This window comes from Mobula hypostoma, chromosome 30, assembly GCF_963921235.1.
Source record: "Mobula hypostoma chromosome 30, sMobHyp1.1, whole genome shotgun sequence".
In the NCBI taxonomy this organism is placed as follows: Eukaryota; Metazoa; Chordata; class Chondrichthyes; order Myliobatiformes; family Myliobatidae; genus Mobula; species Mobula hypostoma.
In genome coordinates this window covers 19,112,444-19,130,877 of record NC_086126.1, presented here as the reverse complement: position 1 = coordinate 19,130,877, position 18,434 = coordinate 19,112,444, and the positions used below count along the sequence as shown (strand labels likewise).

General features: G+C 45.1%; 1 protein-coding gene across 1 annotated transcript in view; it reads right to left on the bottom strand.

The window, feature by feature from the left end:
* The window catches only part of LOC134339559 (uncharacterized), a 72,223-nt gene that overhangs the window by 18,168 nt on the left and 35,621 nt on the right, over positions 1 to 18,434 (bottom strand). The window contains exon 8 of the mRNA XM_063036185.1: positions 17,745 to 17,991. Within this exon, the coding sequence (XP_062892255.1) occupies positions 17,745 to 17,991 (247 nt within the window). The remainder of the gene's footprint in view (positions 1 to 17,744; positions 17,992 to 18,434) is intronic.

Genomic DNA, 18,434 nt, shown 5'->3' with positions numbered 1-18,434 from the left:
GATGGGGTACGAGGGGGAGGTGGGGCATTAGCGGAAGTTAGAGAAGTCGATGTTCATGCCATCAGGTTGGAGGCTACCCAGACGGAATATAAGGTGTTGTTCCTCCAACCTGAGTGTGGCTTCATCTTTACAGTAGAGGAGGCCGTGGATAGACATGTCAGACTGGGAATGGGATGTGGAATTAAAATGTGTGGCCACTGGGAGATCCTGCTTTCTCTGGCGGACAGAGCGTAGGTGTTCAGCAAAGTGGTCTCCCAGTCTGCGTCGGGTCTCACCAATATATAAAAGGCCACATCGGGAGCACCGGACGCAGTATATCACCCCAGCCGACTCACAGATGAAGTGTTGCCTCACCTGGAAGGACTGATTGGGACCCTGAATGGTGGTAAGGGAGGAAGTGTAAGAGCTGGTGGGGTGGTAGGTGAGGGCCAGGGGAATCCTATTCCTAGTGGGTTGGCGGGAGGATGGAGTGAGAGCAGATGTACGTGAAATGAGGGAGATGCGTTTAAGAGCAGAGTTGAAAGTGGAGGAACGGAAGCCCCTTTAAAAAAGGAAGACATCTCCCTTGTCCTAGAATGAATAGCCTCATCCTGAGAGCACATGCGGCGGAGACGGAAGAATTGCGAGAAGGAGATGGCGTTTTTGCAAGAGACAGGGTGAGAAGAGGAATAGTGCAGATAGCTGTGAGAGTCAGTAGGCATATAGTAGACATCAGTGGATGAGCTGTCTCCAGAGACAGAGACAGAAAGATCTAGAAAGAAGAGGGAGGTGTCGGAAATGGACCAGGTAAACTTGAGGGCAGGGTGAAAGTTGGAGGCAAAGTTAATAAAGTCAACGAGCTCTGCATGCGTGCAGGAAGCAGCGCCAATGCAGTCGTCGATGTAGTGAAGGAAAAGTGGGGGACAGATACCAGAATAGGCACGGAACATAGATTGTTGCACAAAATCAACAAAAAGGCAGGCGTAGCTAGGACCCATACGGGTGCCCATAGCTACACCTTTAGTTCGGAGGAAGTGGGAGGAGCCAAAGGCGAAATTATTAAGAGTAAGGACTAATTCCGCTAGACGGAGCAGAGTGGTGGTAGAGGGGAACTGATTAGGTCTGGAATCCAAAAAGAAGCGTAGAGCTTTGAGACCTTCCTGATGGGGGATGGAAGTATATAGGGACTGGACATCCATGGTGAAAATAAAGCGGTGGGGGCCAGGGAACTTAAAATCATCGAAAAGTTTAAGAGCGTGAGAAGTGTCACGAACATAGGTAGGAAGGGATTGAACAAGGGGGGATAAAACCGTGTCGAGGTATACAGAAACGAGTTCGGTGGGGCAGGAGCAAGCTGAGACAATAGGTCGGCCAGGACAGGCAGGTTTGTGGATCTTGGGTAGGAGGTAGAAACAGGAAGTGCGAGGTGTGGGAAATATAAGGTTGGTAGCAGAGGATGGGAGATCCCCTGAGCGGATAAAGTCGATGATGGTGTGGGAGACAATCGAGGGGTAAATAAGAGGAGGTATCCGCGAGCTGTACTTCCATCCTCCATCAGGAAGGTTATGTTCGTGAGACTTCTCACGCTCTTAAACTTTTCGATGACTTTAAGTTCCCTGGCCCCCACCGCTTTATTTTCACCCTGGATGTCCAGTCTCTATATACTTCCATCCCCCATCAGGAACGTTACCAACCTTATAGTTCCCACACCTCGCACTTCCCGTTTCTACCTCCTAGCCAAGATCCACAAACCTGCCTGCCCTGGCCGACCTATTGTCTCAGTTTGCTTCTGCCCCACCGAACTCGTTTCCGCATACCTCGACACGGTTTTATCCCCCTTGTTCAATCCCTTCCTACCTATGTTCGTGACACTTCTCACGCTCTTAAACTTTTCGATGATTTTAAGTTCCCTGGCCCTCACCGCTTTATTTTCACCATGGATGTCCAGTCCCTATATACTTCCATCCACCATCAGGAAGGTACCGCACCTTGTCCCCATTCCAACCTCACTCCTTCGGAACGCTCTGCTCTCCACTCCCTCCGCACTAATCCTACCCTTATTATTAAACCCACCGATAACTGGGGTGCTGTTGTCGTCTGGCGTACTGACCTCTACCTAGCCGAGGCACAGCGACAACTCGCGGATACCTCCTGTTATTTACCCCTCGATCGTGACCCCACTGAGGAGCACCAGGCCATTGTCTCCCACACCATCACCGATTTTATCCGCTCAGGGGATCTCCCATCCACTGCTACCAACTCTGCTCTTAAACGCATCTCCCCCATTTCACGTACATCTGCTCTCACTCCATCCTCCGGCCACCCTACTAGGAATGGGTTCCCCTGGTCCTCACCAACCACTCCACCAGCCTCCGTGTCCAACATATTATTCTCCGTAACTTCCGCCACCTCCAACGGGATCCCACCACTAAGCACATCTTTCCCTCCCCCCCCCCGCATTCCGCAGGGTTCGCTCCCTACGCAACTCCCTTGCCCATTCGTCCCCCCCCATCCGTCCCCACTGATCTCCCTCCTGGCACTTATCCGTGTAAGCGGAACAAGTGCTATACATGCCCTTACACTTCCGCCCTTACCACCATTCAGTGCCCCAAACAGTCCTTCCAGGTGAGGCAACACTTCACCTGTGAGGCGGCTGGGGTGATATACTGCGTCCGGTGCTCCCGATGTGGCATTTTATATATTGACGAGACCCGACGCAGACTGGGAGACCGCTTTGCTGAACACCTAAGCTCTGTCCGCCAGAGAAAGCAGGATCTCCCAGTGGCCACACATTTTAATTCCATATCCCATTCTCATTCTGACATGTCTGTCCACGGCCTCCTCTACTGTAAAGATGAAACCACACTCAGGTTGGTGGAACAACACCTTATATTCCGTTTGGGTAGCCTCCAACCTGATTGCATGAACATCGACTTCTCTAACTTCCTCTAATGCCCCACCTCCCCCTCGTACCCCATCTGTTACTTATTTTTATACACACATTCTTTCTATCACTCTCCTTTTTCTCCCTCTGTCCCTCTGAATATACCCCTTGCCCATCCTCTGGGTCCCCCCCCCCTGTCTTTCTTCCCAGACCTTCTGTCCCATGATCCTCTCGTATCCCTTTTGCCTATCACCTGTCCAGCTCTTGGCTCCATCCCTCCCCCTCCTGTCTTCTCCTATCATTTTGGATCTCCCCCTCCCCCTCCAACTTTCAAATCCCTTTCTCACTGTTCCTTCAGTTAGTCCTGACGAAGGGTCTTGGCCTGAAACGTCGACTGCACCTCTTCCTAGAGATGCTGCCTGGCCTTCTAACCGGGTATAGGTATCGATTTTAATTAACATATCAATACCAAAAACTGCATCTTCGTCAGGGTTGATGCCGGTGCATGTCTAATCGGGACGGTTGACGGGGATATATATATATACCACTGGACTAGACATGCCCAGGCATCATCCGCAATGAAGATGGCAGAGTTTGTAATGGAAACATCGATTGCAATTGTTACCTGTACCCAGCTGTGGAAGGAAAAGAATTTATTCGCCTGTTAATTAATTCATCATCACCTAAGTAAATTCCTTCATCTTACTGTAGAAGTGCTTGATTTTTTAAGAAGCGCCAACTTTTTTGCCTTACACTTCTTGCTATCGGTTTTCAGCTGTTTGATTAGTTTTCTGAGTATTTGTATATTTCTTTGTACTTAAAGATAAACTGAAATTTTGAAATTAAAGTCACCAGTTATTTTTGACTCCCGGAAGAACCCTAAAGATTAGAAATTAAACATAGTTTCCACAGGAGCAGAAATCAGTCATGATGGGATGGGTCTAATGTTCTAATTATGCTCCTTATCTCATGGCCCTTCGCTCTATGAACGTGTGCAGCCTCATTGACCATAGGAAACCAGAAGAGACAGGAGCAGGATTCGGTCATTCTGTTTATGACGGAGAGCGCTCGGTTAACACACACTTACAACGCAAACACTGTCTTGTCGTTCTGTTGTCATTCGGCTGAATGTATACCCTTCAATGTCTTCCCTGTTATATTTTGTAAAGTGTTTTAAATCGAGTAGATACGCTCGAATTGGCTTTGTGGTGCCTTTCCGAACATACACGGGGGAATATCCAATGTCTCTGGTGATGGGGCTGTATAAATGTGTCTATGTTGTTTGCATACTGGATACAGATACATTATTCTGTTTATTTTGTAACATGATTGTAACTACATTGCGGGGTGCTCCATGGTCTGATTTAGGTGCAGTCTTCAATAAAGTGTGTGGGTAATTAAAGATGGTGTTTCCTGGTGCCCACTAAATGGTGCTGATCTCTCTTGCAAAAATGTGAGGAGGGATTTCAGTCATTTTTTGAATGATGTGCCAAAATTGAAGGTGAGATGGAGAACATTCACTCAGGTAGTGAGAGTGTGGAACGAGCTGCCAACGCAAATGGATGCGGCTTCGATTTCAACATTTAAGTGTAATTGCACTTATGAGGGGCAGGATTTGGGAAGCGACGCATTAGGTCGATGGGGCGAGACAGCATGGTAGTTTGGCGTCCGATAGGTGGGATGAATGGCCTGTTTTTGGTTCTATAATTCTATGTTCATGGTCTATAGCGACTCTTTAACAGGGTGTCCCATATTTCTCTCCTCTGACGCTGATTTGCCCAACGAAAAGTGGATATGATTCAGTGATCAACGATTCGGTGCGATTCAGCTATTTTAAATTGCCTTTTAAAATTTGCCTTCCTGTCATTTAAATATGACGCGTGGCTCGTACATCACGATGGTAGGATGTCTGCTGATGATCAGTCCTCCGTCCTAAGTGTGGCCAGTCTCATAGGGAACAACAATCGAGCTCATTATCAAAGAAGATGTTGACCACAGCATTATTGTACGGACATGGCCCCGGAATAAACCCTAAGGATCAAAAAACAAACAGAGTTTGCACAGGAGAAGAAATCAGTCATGATGGGATGGCAGACAGACGCGATGGGTTGAATGTTCCCATTATGCTGCTTTATGTCATGGCCTTTCGATCTATCCACTTGTGCAGCTGTTTTCAGGGAATCGTCTAATGTCTTCACATTCAGAAGTGTAGGAATGTGCCGAGGGCGAAGAAGGGTTAATGTAGAACTGGCTCGTCTACGATGAGGTATGTTTACATTCCAGCAGGCTTATCCGACCGTATCAAGTTCAAATTCCAGTTTACCGTGATTCAGCCGTACACCAGCACATGCTAAATCAAAACTGCCCTGGGTAAATTTCCTATTCACCCTCTCCAAAACTTCCACGACTGTCCTATGAGAAGGAGACCAGGACTGATACAAAATTCTCAATGTCGTCTAACTAGACTTTTAGAGAGCAATATGGCGCTTGAGATAAATGACCCGACCAATGAAGGTGAACACACCATACGCATTCTTAAAATCCCTACCAGCTTCATTGTAAGGATGCGATGATGCGGGCAGCAGGGAAGCTATCCCTCTATGTTTATCGACCTCCTAGTGGATATAACGTATCGTGCCAATTTAAATTGTCCCAAGAATTCATTATCCAGGTCCCACACGTGTCCTTATTGGGAGCTTCCTCCTTGTTAAACCCATTTTTAAGATTGATTTTACCTATATGTTCATGCGGTGGGGTTATAACTGTTAGAATGGGAAAAACAATTCAGTTTCATCCTGTCCTATGGCTTTCTCAGGGGAATGAGCTCTTAGGCGTTCACAAACGTGTCTGAATGCTTCGGCTGCAGGTCCTTACTGTTGCTAGGATACAGACCTGCTGTGTTTGCCTAGTTTGCTTGAGGTATTGTAACGGGAAACGAGAGAATCTGCAGATTCTGGGAGTCGAAGCAACACAAATAAAATGCTGGAGAAACTCAGCCGGCCAGGCAGCATCTATGGGAAAGAGTACAGTCGATAGTTTTGGGTCTTCATTGGTGGATCGACTCCCAGTAACACATTCAGAAACACAAAGAGAAACGAGGAATAGCCAGATATTGTCTGAAGTCTATGAAATCACCATGCAAGGATGGCCAGCTCATAGGTAACCCTGTGCTTCCAGAGCTCTCACTCAGATGAGACCAACTGTCGGTATGTCAAGCAACGCTGATGTGTTGATCTCGTGCTGTGGTTCCCTCTAAACTGTGCATCGGAGAGTTGGGAAATTTACATGAAAGACACCTGGGTACAGCGAAGGTGAAGAGTCTTGCTCGGAGTTACGTGTGCTGGCCGGTAATGGATAGACAGAATGAAAACTTTGACAAAAGCTGATTGGAATGCCACACAGCTCAGAAAACACCTCCACAGGCACCGTTGCACCTGTGGGAATGGCCGTCTCATCATGGAATAACGTGTATATTACCTTGGCCTGTCCATTCATGAGCTCCATGTTTCTGATTGCTGTAGGTGCTCGTTCGAACTGGCCAGATGTCATATCAATGAAGTCGACCACATCAGCAAAGACTGTATCCGTTCTGAGGATTACCTTCTCCAGAAGTAGTTTACGGTGAACAACTTACGAACGAACACTTCCGAAGAGTTTCGACTATTCATGCAGGAAAATATTATATATATTGCAAATGAGGTCCCCATGACACAGAAACGAACCTTCAAGCATTCGAATAAAACTATGGACAAGGAGGACATTTTTCTAAAGCGCAAGGTGGACTGCTTTCTTTTTAGTGCATTGCAACTCTGTTTTGCGACGACAAATCAAACACCTGCAGTGATGTTCATGAACAGGAATCTGAGATCTTGCATAGACATCCTGAAACCAGACCTGTGGAGGGAAGTGCGGACACAGTACAGGTGGACACAGTACAGCCACTGGAGTTACATCTCAATGTGATGATGTCAGCAAAAGCAACGTGACTCTGGCAGCCGAGAACATTGTTGGTTACAGGAAGACTTAATGAAGTAACAGACTAGGTCCTAATAACTGAATGAAATGATAATGCACAAGTCTAACAGCAAAGCCAATTCTCTATGACAACAACCGAGAAACAGTATAATATCATCAATGAAGGTCCTGGCATTGGGTTCGTCACTGGTGCATCCATGTCTCTACAGCTCTGCAGGTTCCTTTCACATTACCATCTTTTATTTAAACACCTCAGCACACAATAGGCCAGTTAGCCCGTCAAATCCTTGCCGAGCTGTACTGGACCCTCCCACACATGCAGTCATCCAAAACTCTCATCAATGTTGAACTTCTGTGGGAACTCATTCCACACACACACCTCTCTCTCAGTGAAGATGTTCGCTGAAAATTTTCACCTTTCGCCCTTAACCTATCATCTGCGCATGTAGCTCACCCATGCTCACAGAAGAACTTAGTCAACCTATCTATACACCTCGTAAACTATACACATCTATGAAATCATCCCTATTCTTCGACGGGAAATTAATCCATTAAATCTTTCCCTATAACCAAGGCTTCACGTATCAGTAAGATCTTGTAAATATCGGGATTGAATTCTTTGAGGATGTGACAAAGTGTATTAATGAAGTTAGAGCAGAGGATGGGTTGTATATAGACATTAGCAAGACATTTGATAAGGCTCCTCATGGTGAGCTCATTCAGACAGTCAGGAGGCATGGGATGCAGGGAGACATGGCTGTTTGGATAAAGAATTGTCTTGTTCATAGAAGGCAGCGGCTGATTGTAGATGGAAGGCATTCTGACTGGAGAACAGTGACATGCAGAAAACTGCTCTGGGACCATCGATCTCTGCGATTTTTATAACAGCGTAATACATACCAACTACTGGAGGGACTCAGCAGATCAGGCAGCATCTATGGAGTTGAATGATGAGTCGACGAATCAAGTCGACACCCCTCTTGCGGACTGGAAAGGAAGGAGGCAGAAGGAAGAATAAGAATGACGTGCGAGGGGAAAGAGTACAAGCAACAAGTGAAAGGTGAGGGGAAAGTTGATTGGGAGGGGGAAGGGAGATGAAGTAAGAAGCTGGGAGGTGATAGCTGAAGAAGGTATCTGATAGGAGCAGAGTGTGGACCTGGGAGAGCGGGAAGGAGTAGGGGTACATAAGAAATGGATGTGTGCAGAAAACAGGAGGTGAGAGGGGAGCCAGAATGGATAATGAGAGAAGGAGGAGGGGGAGAAATTCCCAAAACGTGCGGCAAAGAGTGTTCATGTTGTTAGGTTACAGGCTAGGCCACCGGACTATGACGTGTTACTCCTCCAACCGGGGAGTAGTGTCATGGTGGCGGTAGGGGAGGCCATGCACGGGCATGTTGGAATGAGAATGGGAAGTGTAATTACAATGTGTAGCGAGCAAAATATCCTATCCGAAAGACCATAAGACATAGGGGAAGAATTAGGCCATTCAGCCCATCGATTGTGCTCCATTTCACTGTCCTGGTTTCCACTCAAACCCATGCACCTACTTTCTCGACATACCCTTTGATGTCTTAACCAATCAGGAAACTCTCAATTTCCGCTTTAAAAACAAGCACAGACTTGGCCCCTACCGCACTCCACAGATTAACTACTCTCTGGCTAAAATATTCCTCCTTAACGCTATTCTAGGTGGTCGCCCCTCAATCAGGTGGCTATGTCCTCCAGTTCCGGATACCTCCTTCATTGGAAATATCCTTTCCACATTCAGTGTATCTAATTCTCTCAACATGTTGTGGGTTTCAATGAGATTACCCTAGCGTTCTTCTAAATTCCAGTGAGTTTAGTCCAAAACCTGCCAAACTCTTCTCATATATTAACCTCGTCATTTCTGGAATCATTCCTGTGAAACGAGAATCATCCGTTGTTTTCAACAGAGCAAAATTACTGAAGAAAACACATCCCCATAGGTGTCAGTTTTCGCGACTGCAGAACAGACTGGACGCCATCGGTGACCCCAACAAACTCACAGGCGAAGTGTCATATCATCTGGTGGGGACTGTATGGATTCTTGAATATTGATGAGGTGAATGGGAAAGTGTAACATCCGGGTCATTGCTCAGAGCCAGCAGAGACTGGAAGTAGCAATTGGCCAAATTTGTCTTGTGTTCTCTGGAGCTGCAGAGGCTGAAGGAGAATTAACCGATGTTTGTAAGCTTGCAGAGTCATAGATAGAAAAGACAATTGGTTTTGTTGTCACAGGATTGAAATGTCACAGACCAGGTGGCGTGCATTTACACTCAGAGGGTGAAGTTGAAGGAAGATATGCAGGGCACGTTTTGTTGAACATTATTTTGGATGCATGAAATGCCTTTGCAAGTGCGAAACTCGAGACAAATAGAACAGAGGGGATCAAGAGGCTCTTAAATAGGTACATGGATGTGCAGTGAATAGACAAGTGGGGACATTATATTGTCAGATGGCATTAGTTTAGTGGGGCATTAAATGATATACTAATAATATGTTTCTGGTCTGTATTGTTCAGTCTTCGATGATCATCGGATTGTTGTTCCGCCCTTAGAATGGATACAGCAAATCTGGCTGATTATATCAGTTCTTGTGAAGTCTTCATCACCATCCACACCCTTATAGCAATAAATGAAACCTACAATTTGTTTTTATAGTTCCAGGTACATTTATTATCAAAACACGAACAGGTTACCACATACTTCGCGGAGATTCAAAATCCTTCAGCCGTTCGGAAGAAAAAAAAAGAACACAACAGGATGTATTAAAATATGCAAGAGGAGATAAAGACAAGAAGTAACTTGAGCTCAGTGTTAATGTTGGAGTCGATTAGTAAGGATGAGGTTTCAGTGTACTTGGAGGCGCATGAGAAAATAGGCCAATGCCTGGACTGTTTCCATGAGGGAAAATCATGCTTGACAAAGTAGTATTGGTAGATGTTATGTACTTGGATTTTCAGAAGGCCTTTGAGGATGGTCAACAAGATAAGCATGCAGGGTATGACAGGAATGATAGTTGCATGAATAAAACATTGCCTGGTGAGTAACAAACAAACAGTGAGATTAATCGGAGCTTTTCCTGGTTAGCTGATAGTGATTGTCGTGTTTCACAAGTTGATATCGTTTCCTTTCGTGTTATCTGTACATTAATTGAATGATAGATTTAATGCATTGATGACCAAGTTTTCAGAAAATATGAAGGTAAATGGAGGAGCAGGTAGTGTGAGGGAAGTAGAAATATTTGGGGAATGCGCAAAGCAGTGGAAAGTAGACTACGGTGTCGACAGGTGTATGATCATGCATTTTGGTAGAAGGAAAGATAGTGCAGACTACTTTTCTAATCAGATACAAAATCCAAAAATCTGTTGTGCAACACGGCACCTGTCCTCGTGCAGGTTCTCTAAAGGTGATGTTGCGGGTTCAGTCAGTGGTGAGGAAGGCCAATGTATTCTTAATATTCATTTCGGTAGTCTCACCCAAGGTAAATGGAAACTTTTATTCACCTTATCTGGATCCCTGACAAGCTATGCACACCTATCGAATCTTCACTTCCCCCTACCCCTCATTCGGCGACCTCAAATTAGCCCATTCCGTGTTTCCCTAAAAACCCGGTTCTTTGTAAACATTTGGATTGAGTTATTTGATGATGTGATGAAGTGTTTTGATGAAGTTAGAGCAGTGGGTGGGGTGTATATGGACATTAGCAAGGCATTTGATAAGGTTCCTCATGGTAAGCTCATTCAGAGAGTCAAGAGGCATGGGATGACGGGAGACAAGACAGTGTGGATACAGAATTGGCTTGTTCATAAAAGCAGCAGGTGGTTGCATGCAAAGGGTATTCTGCCTAGTGTCAGTGACACGTGGTATTCTGCAGTGATCTGAGCTGGGACCATTGCAGTCTGTTTAATAAACATAAAATGCTGTAGGAACTCATCAACATGGTTCTTCAGATAAATACCCCGACTAAAGAAGGCCAAAACATCATACGCCCTCTTAAACACCCTACCAGCTTCATTGTAAGAATGTGATGATACAGACAGCGGGAAAAGTATCACTCTAGGTTTGTCGACCTCCTATTTGATATACCGCCTCCCTTCACCTTGCCACTTTGACCTGCCCTGGCTTCATTATCCAGATCCCCTACTGGTCCTTATTGGATCTTCCTCCTCGTTAAACACATTTTAAAGTTTAAGATGACCTGTATGTTCTGGTGGTGGGGTTATTACTCATGGACTGGGAGAGACTATACAGTTTCGACCTTTCCTCTTAATTGCTCAAGGGAATCTGCTGTTCGCCCCTCATACGGTTGGGCTTCTGTGTCTCCCCTCCCTGAGTGTCCTGGCCAACCCCCAACAGTTCTTGGCATTGTTTAAACCTGTTTGTCTGCTTTGGCTGCAAATCCTTACTATTGCTAGGTTATCGGTTTGCTGTGTTTGTTTATTCCGCTCGAGGTATGTAAGGGGTTCGGGTTTCTAAATGCAATTCGACGGGGTGCTGGTGAGGCCTAATTTTAATATTGATAATCGTTCAGGACCCCCAGTGTAAGAAAGTGTACAGTAGATTAACATTGAAAGCGGTCCAATAGATTCATTGTTCACAAGCAAAAACAACTAAAACAATTAGCTCCATATTTGCAACACACGCAAAATGCTTGTGGAACGCAGCAGATCAGGCAGCATCTATCGGAAGAGGTAAAGTCGACGTTTCGGACCGAGACTCTTCGTCAGAACTAACTGAAAGAAGAGATAGTAAGGTATTTGAAAGTGGGAGGGCAAGAGGGAGATCCAAAATGATAGGAGACATAAGGGTGAGGGATGAGCTGGCTTCATTACGTTGACTTCATTAACTTTGCCTGCAACTTTCAGCCTGCCCTCAGGTTTACCTGGTCCATTTCCGACACCTCCCTCCCCTTTCTTGATCTTTCGGTCTTTATCTCTGGAGACAGCTTATCTACTGATGTCTACTATAAGCGGACGGTCTCTCACAGCTAGCTGCACTATTCCTCTTCCCACACTGTCTCTTGCAAAAATGCCGTCCCCTTCTCGCAATTCATCCATCTCCATCGCATCTGCTCTGAGGATGAGGCTTTTCATTCCAGGACGAAGGAGATGTCTTCATTTTTTAAAGAAAGAGGCTTCCCTTCCTCCACCATCAACTCTGCTCTGAAACGCATTCTCTCATTTCACACACATCTGCTTTCACCTCATCCTCCCGCCACCCCACGAAGAATAGTGTTCCCCTTGTCCTCACCTAACACCCCACTAGCCTCCGGGTCCAACATATAATTCTCCGTAATTTCCGCCACCTCCAACGGGATCCCACCACTAAACCCATCTTTCCCTCCCCACCTCTTTCTGCCTTCCGCAGGGATCGTTCTCTACGCGAGTCCCTTGTCCATCCATTCGTCCCCCGGATCCCTTCCAACCGATCTACCTCTCGGCACTTATCCTTGTAAGTACCCTTACACTTCCTCCCTCTCCACTATTCAGGGCGCCAGACAGTCCATCCAGGTGAGGCGACACTTCACCTGTGAGTCGGCTGGGGTGATATACTGCGTCCGGTGCTCCCGATGTGGCCTTTTATATATTGGCGAGACCCGACGCAGACTGGGAGACCGTTTCGCTGAACATCTACGCTCTGTCCGCCAGAGAAAGCAGGATCTCCCAGTGGCCACACATTTTAATTCCATATCCCATTCCCATTCTGATGTGTCTATCCATCGCCTCTTCTACTGTCAAGTTAAGGCCACACTCAGGTTGGAGGAAAAACAACTTATATTCCGTCTGGGTAGCCTCCAACTTGATGGCATGAACATCGACTTCTCTAACTTCCGCTAGGCCCCACCTCCCCTTCTTACCCTATCCTTTATCTATCTATCTATCTATCTATCTATCCGTCTATCTATCTCCCTACTTATCTATTTATATATATATATATATATATATATATATATGTATGTATGTATATATATATATATGTATGTATGTGTGTGTATATATATATATACACATACATATATATATATGTACTATATGAATCACTGTACTGTAATGCGTCGTGCTAAACACTATGTTACCTTGTCTGCTCCTTGTCTCTTGTCTCCTTGTCTGCTCTCCAGATTCCTCTGGTGCTCTCCTCCCCTCCTTCTTTCTCCCTAGGCCTCCTTTCCTATGATCCTCTCCCTTCTCCAGGAATTGTATCCCTTTTGCCAATCAACTTTGCAGTTTTTAGCTCCATCCCTCCCCCTCTCACTTTCAAATCTCTTACTATCTCTCCTTTCAGTTAGTCCTGACGAAGGGTCTCGGCCCGAAACGTCGACTGTACCTATTCCTCTCGCTGCTGCCTGGCCTGCTGCGTTCACCAGCATTTTGTGTGTATTGCTTGAATTTCCTGCATTTGCAATTTCCTCGTGTTTGAGCCCCATATCCTAGTGTCGTTTAGATTGGTTGTCGATTTTACCGAGCCGTACAAAATCCCACTGGGACATGAGAGTGAGTAGACGGAGTGATTCCGGTTGCAGAAATAGAAAATGTGGAAAGACCCACTCCCCTGTCCGAGTGATGCCGGGTACTGTCAATAATCCTCAGGGTCATTTGGAAGATTGTCATTCGACCATACTCCTGTATACGAGACGGCACGGTAACATAGTGGTTAGCACGACGCATTACAGTACAGTGTTTCATATAGTACGCGGCCAGTAAAAGGGTTTCTACTTCCTCCCCGAGGCCGTGTGGGTTTCCTCCGGTTGCTCCGTTTTCATCCCACAGTGCAAAAATGTACTGGTTGTTCGAGGGAATTGCGTGACGTTCCCTAAGATATTTCTTAATCCCACAATCTCTGGGTTGCTTGGTCTGCCGAACCAGGGAACTAGCCCGTTCGGCTATTTATAGACTCCAGTCTATATTTATAGACTTTAGGTCTGCGGTTGGCCCGACCCCAAGGAGTAACAAACTCGAAGTTAGACCAACACCTGAGTACCAGCGCTCTTGACGGGAGACCAATTCTACCAGGAAATGTCTGAGTCGTTGTGCCTCCCAATAAATTTCACCTTATCTATTCCCCTGTCCGCCGAGAGCTTGGTTTTCATAACAAGTTCCCGTTATGGTCCTGTGAAACCTCTTGTGATTATCATAGGTCCAAAACTTGGAAATGGCAGTACCCTGGGCTGACTTCCAGAAGCTCAGGGAGTTCAGGAGACTGTAATCCGTGTTTCCGTTCCTGCCTCTGACAATCCCAAGTTTGCGATCTATGATGATCCAAAGAAGTTTCCCAGGAGGATTTCTACCTGCTTGAGGTTTTCAGTAAACGCATTACAAACGCACACATCGCCCCATTGGCGCTATGTTTGTGTCATAAAGTCATTATCGGGACCTGCTCACGACATGGAAGACTAATTTTCCCTCTCAGGAACCGAAATATATTTGGTCATGCTATTCAAAAGTCTCTTGCCTCTGGGTTTATCAGATCCTGCACCTCTCCAACGGAAGCACGGTTCTTTTTGTAACCAAAAAGATGTGCGTCTCAGACTTTGTATAGATTATTGGGGCACTAACAAAATAACAGTGTGAATCACTCCCCTTTGCCCATAAATAACACAAAGTCTGATTTGCTACAAGAGGTAACTATTCTCACAAAACTCAACATGAGGAACGCTTCTAACTTAATTCGTATTCATGAAGAGGACTAGCGGAAGACAGATTTTAATATCCCTATAAGTCATAATGAATACTTATTCACAATATCCAATTATGCTTCACACATTTATTGATGATAGTCTGGGGGTAATGCTCGACGAGTTCGTGTTTGCGCACGTTGATGACATTCTGATTATTTTAAAAACTCTTGCGGGGAGCATGTAACACATGTAAGTCCAATTCTCCAGTGCCTCTGAGGAATCGCCTGTTTGTGAAGTTAGAGAAGATTGTGTTTCACGTCTCCAGTTGGGATGTATCATGTCCCAAGGAAATCTTGTTATGGACCCTGAACAAATGCGTGCCGTGCGGGACATCCCTCCACAACCTACAGCCATAACACTGAAATGCAATATTTGAATTGGTAAGAAATGAATAAAAGCGATGCTTCATGTGTGCGGGCGGGGTAACTCTGTAGGACACTAAATATCGCAGATATGATGTGCCCGACGGACACGTGGAGATTGGAAACGGGATGGCGAGGAACATGCGTCCAACAGCAGAAACTCCTTTTCCACTGGTATTATATTTTATGTTCTTTGACTCTTCATAGGTCAGGAAAGCTTAGTTGGCGGACTGAAAGTCGCCACTTGTCCATTGTCTGCACAATCATGTGCTTCCTAATCCTCTCTGTTGTACTTGCCTCGATTATTACCCCTGGAAGCGCATTGCATGCACCCAGCACAATATGCCAATAAAAACTTGCCTGGCACCACTCCTTTCTAATTAACCACTTTCTTAGTTTATGATATTTCACTCCTGGGACAACAAAACCAATTGTCTATTTTATCTGTGGCTCTGTAATCTTACAAACATTTGCTGGTGGGAGTTGTGTACAGGCCACCTAACAGTAGTAGTGAGGTCGGAGATGGCATTAAACAGGAAATTAGAAATGTGTGCAATAAAGGAACAGCAGTTATAATGGGTGATTTCAATCTACATGTAGATTGGGTGAACCAAATTGGTAAATGTGCTGAGGAAGAGGATTTCTTGGAATGTATGCGGGATGGTTTTTTGAACCAACATGTCGAGGAACCAACTAGAGAGCAGGCTATTCTAGACTGGGTTTTGAGCAATGAGGAAGGGTTAATTTGCAATCTTGTCGTGAGAGGCCCCTTGGGTAAGAGTGACCATAATATGGTGGAATTTTTCATTAAGATGGAGAGTGACATAGTTAATTCAGAAACAAAGATTCTGAACTTAAAGAGGGGTAACTTTGAAGGTATGAGAAGTGAATTAGTTAAGATAGACTGGCAAATGACACTTAAAAGATTGACGGTGGATATGCAATGGCAAGCATTTAAAGATTGCATGGATGAACTACAACAATTGTTCATCCCAGTTTGGCAAAAGAATACATCAAGGAAGGTAGTGCACCCGTGGCTGACAAGAGAAATTCGGGATAGTATCAATTCCAAAGAAGAAGCATACAAATTAGCCAGAAAAAAGTGGCTCACCTGAGGACTGGGAGAAAATCAGAGTTCAGCAGAAGAGGACAAAGGACTTAATTAGGAATGGGAAAAAAGATTATGAGAGAAAACTGGCAGGGAACATAAAAACTGACTGTAAAAGCTTTTATAGATAAGTAAAAAGGAAAAGACTGGTAAAGACAAATGTAGGTCTCCTACAGACAGAAACAGGTGAATTGATTATGGGGAGCAAGGACATGGCAGACCAATTGAATAATTACTTTGGTTCTGTCTTCACTAAGGAGGACATAAATAATCTTCCAGAAATAGTAGGGACAGAGGGTCCAGTGAGATGGAGGAACTGAGCGAAATACATGTTAGTAGGGAAGTGGTGTTAGATAAATTGAAGGGATTAAAGGCAGATAAATCCCCAGGGCCAGATAGTCTGCATCCCAGAGTGCTTAAGGAAGTAGCCCAAGAAATAGTGGATGCATTAGTGATAATTTTTCAAAACTCGTTAGATTCTGGACTAGTTTCTGAGGATTGGAGGGAAGCTAATGTAACCCCACTTTTTAAAAAAGAAGGGAGAGAGAAACCGGGGAATTATAGACCGGTTAGCCTAACGTCGGTGGTGGGGAAACTGCTGGAGTCAGTTATCAAAGATGTGATAACAGCACATTTGGTGTATTAGTGCCTTTTATGGTTTACCCTTAGTATACTTATTCAATAAAAATATTTAAAAAGAAAGAAAGAATAACCTAGTCCTGTTCCTTGTACTTCAGTGTCTGTGCCTCGCATTTGGTCCACCTTCCAGCACCCCACATCTGACATCGTCATTGGGTAAATGTGTGAAGAAGGATTGGAGAGGGCAGTGGACCATGTGAGAACAGGAAGTAGAAGGGGAAATAGGGGAAGCTGATGGTGTGAAAACAAGACAGTAGGTCTTCTAAATGGTGATTATTATATTTGATTGTAGGATGTTGTCGGCCTTTCAGGCTCTTTGAGCTTCAACACCCAGCAAACCCCATATTTAATCCTGGCCTAATCATGGGATAATTTGCAGTGTCTAATTAACCAACCAACACGTACGTTTTTGGAATATTAAAGGAAAGCGATGTGTCCGGTCAAAACCTGTGCAGTCACAGGGAATCGGTGGATATTGTGTACTTGCATTTTCGGAAGGCATTTGACAAGGTTCTGTATATGAGGCTGCGAGGAAATATGATTGCCCATGGCCTTACAGGAAAGATACAGGCATGGATAGATCATTGGCTGATCAGCAAGAGGCAAAGAATCGGTATGAAAGGAGCCTTTGCTGATTGACTGCCAGTGACTAATGGTGTGCCCCAGGGATCAATGTTGGGACTAATCGTTTTTTTTATGCTATGTGCATTAGGATGAAGGAATTGATGCCTTTGTGGCCAAGATTGCAGATGATATGAAGATGGAGAGCAGGGCAGGCAGTACTGCGGAAGCAGCTGTTACAAGCTTCACCCCCTGTAATAATGATTAGGGAGGCCCAGAGTGAATCGGTAATTACCGACAAGTAGCTTTTTTGGCTCAATGGAAGAACTCGTGAACTTACACAATCAAATAGTTTTTAGCTCACCAACTAAGTATTCCTGACCTTCCAGAAGAGTAAAAGAACAGAAAATATAATACCATTTAAAAAGGGTTTCCTGCTGTTGGCCGGCATGTTCCTCCTAGACCCGTTTCCACTCTCCGTGTGTCAGTGTCGGGCACCTCACATGTGCAATGGTTAGTCATAAATATTCATACTGACCTCCCGGGGAATTAAAAGCTGTCTTACACTCGTCACCTTTATGAATACCAATTAAGTTAGAAGGGCTCCTCAGGTTCAGTTTTGTGACAATAGTTCGAATACTCTTGGGACATTTCTTGGGATCATCATAGGTCAAAAACTTGGGAATTTCAGAGGCAGTCTTGGAAACAGGGAGCACAGTCTCGGAACTCGGTAATCCTCTGGGAGTCATCACACGATACTGCCATTGGACCGTAATGGGGCCATGCTATGAAAACCACGGATACCATCAGATAAGATTGTCCGCAGGGGAAGAGATAAGGTGAAATCTATCAGGAACCTCAGGGTTCATCAAACATGACACATTTTCCCTGCTCAAGTGGTCTCTTGTCAAGAGCAGAGGCTCTCAAAGGATAGCCGAACTTAAAGATTGGTATTCCTACTGGTCGGGTCACCAGCAGATCTAAATAAAACTTCTGGAGACGAAGTCTATAAATGGCCGGAAGGGTCAGTTTCTTGGTTCTCAAGGCCAGGTACCCCAAAAATTTTGGGATTAGGAGGTATCTTCGAACCTGTCACGGAACTCTCTTTACTAACCAGTACACCTTTGGACTGTGTGAGAGACCTCGTCACCGGAAGAACCCACAGGGACACAGGGAGAGAATACAAACTCATTACATGCAGCGTCCTATCTGAACCCCTGTACTGCAT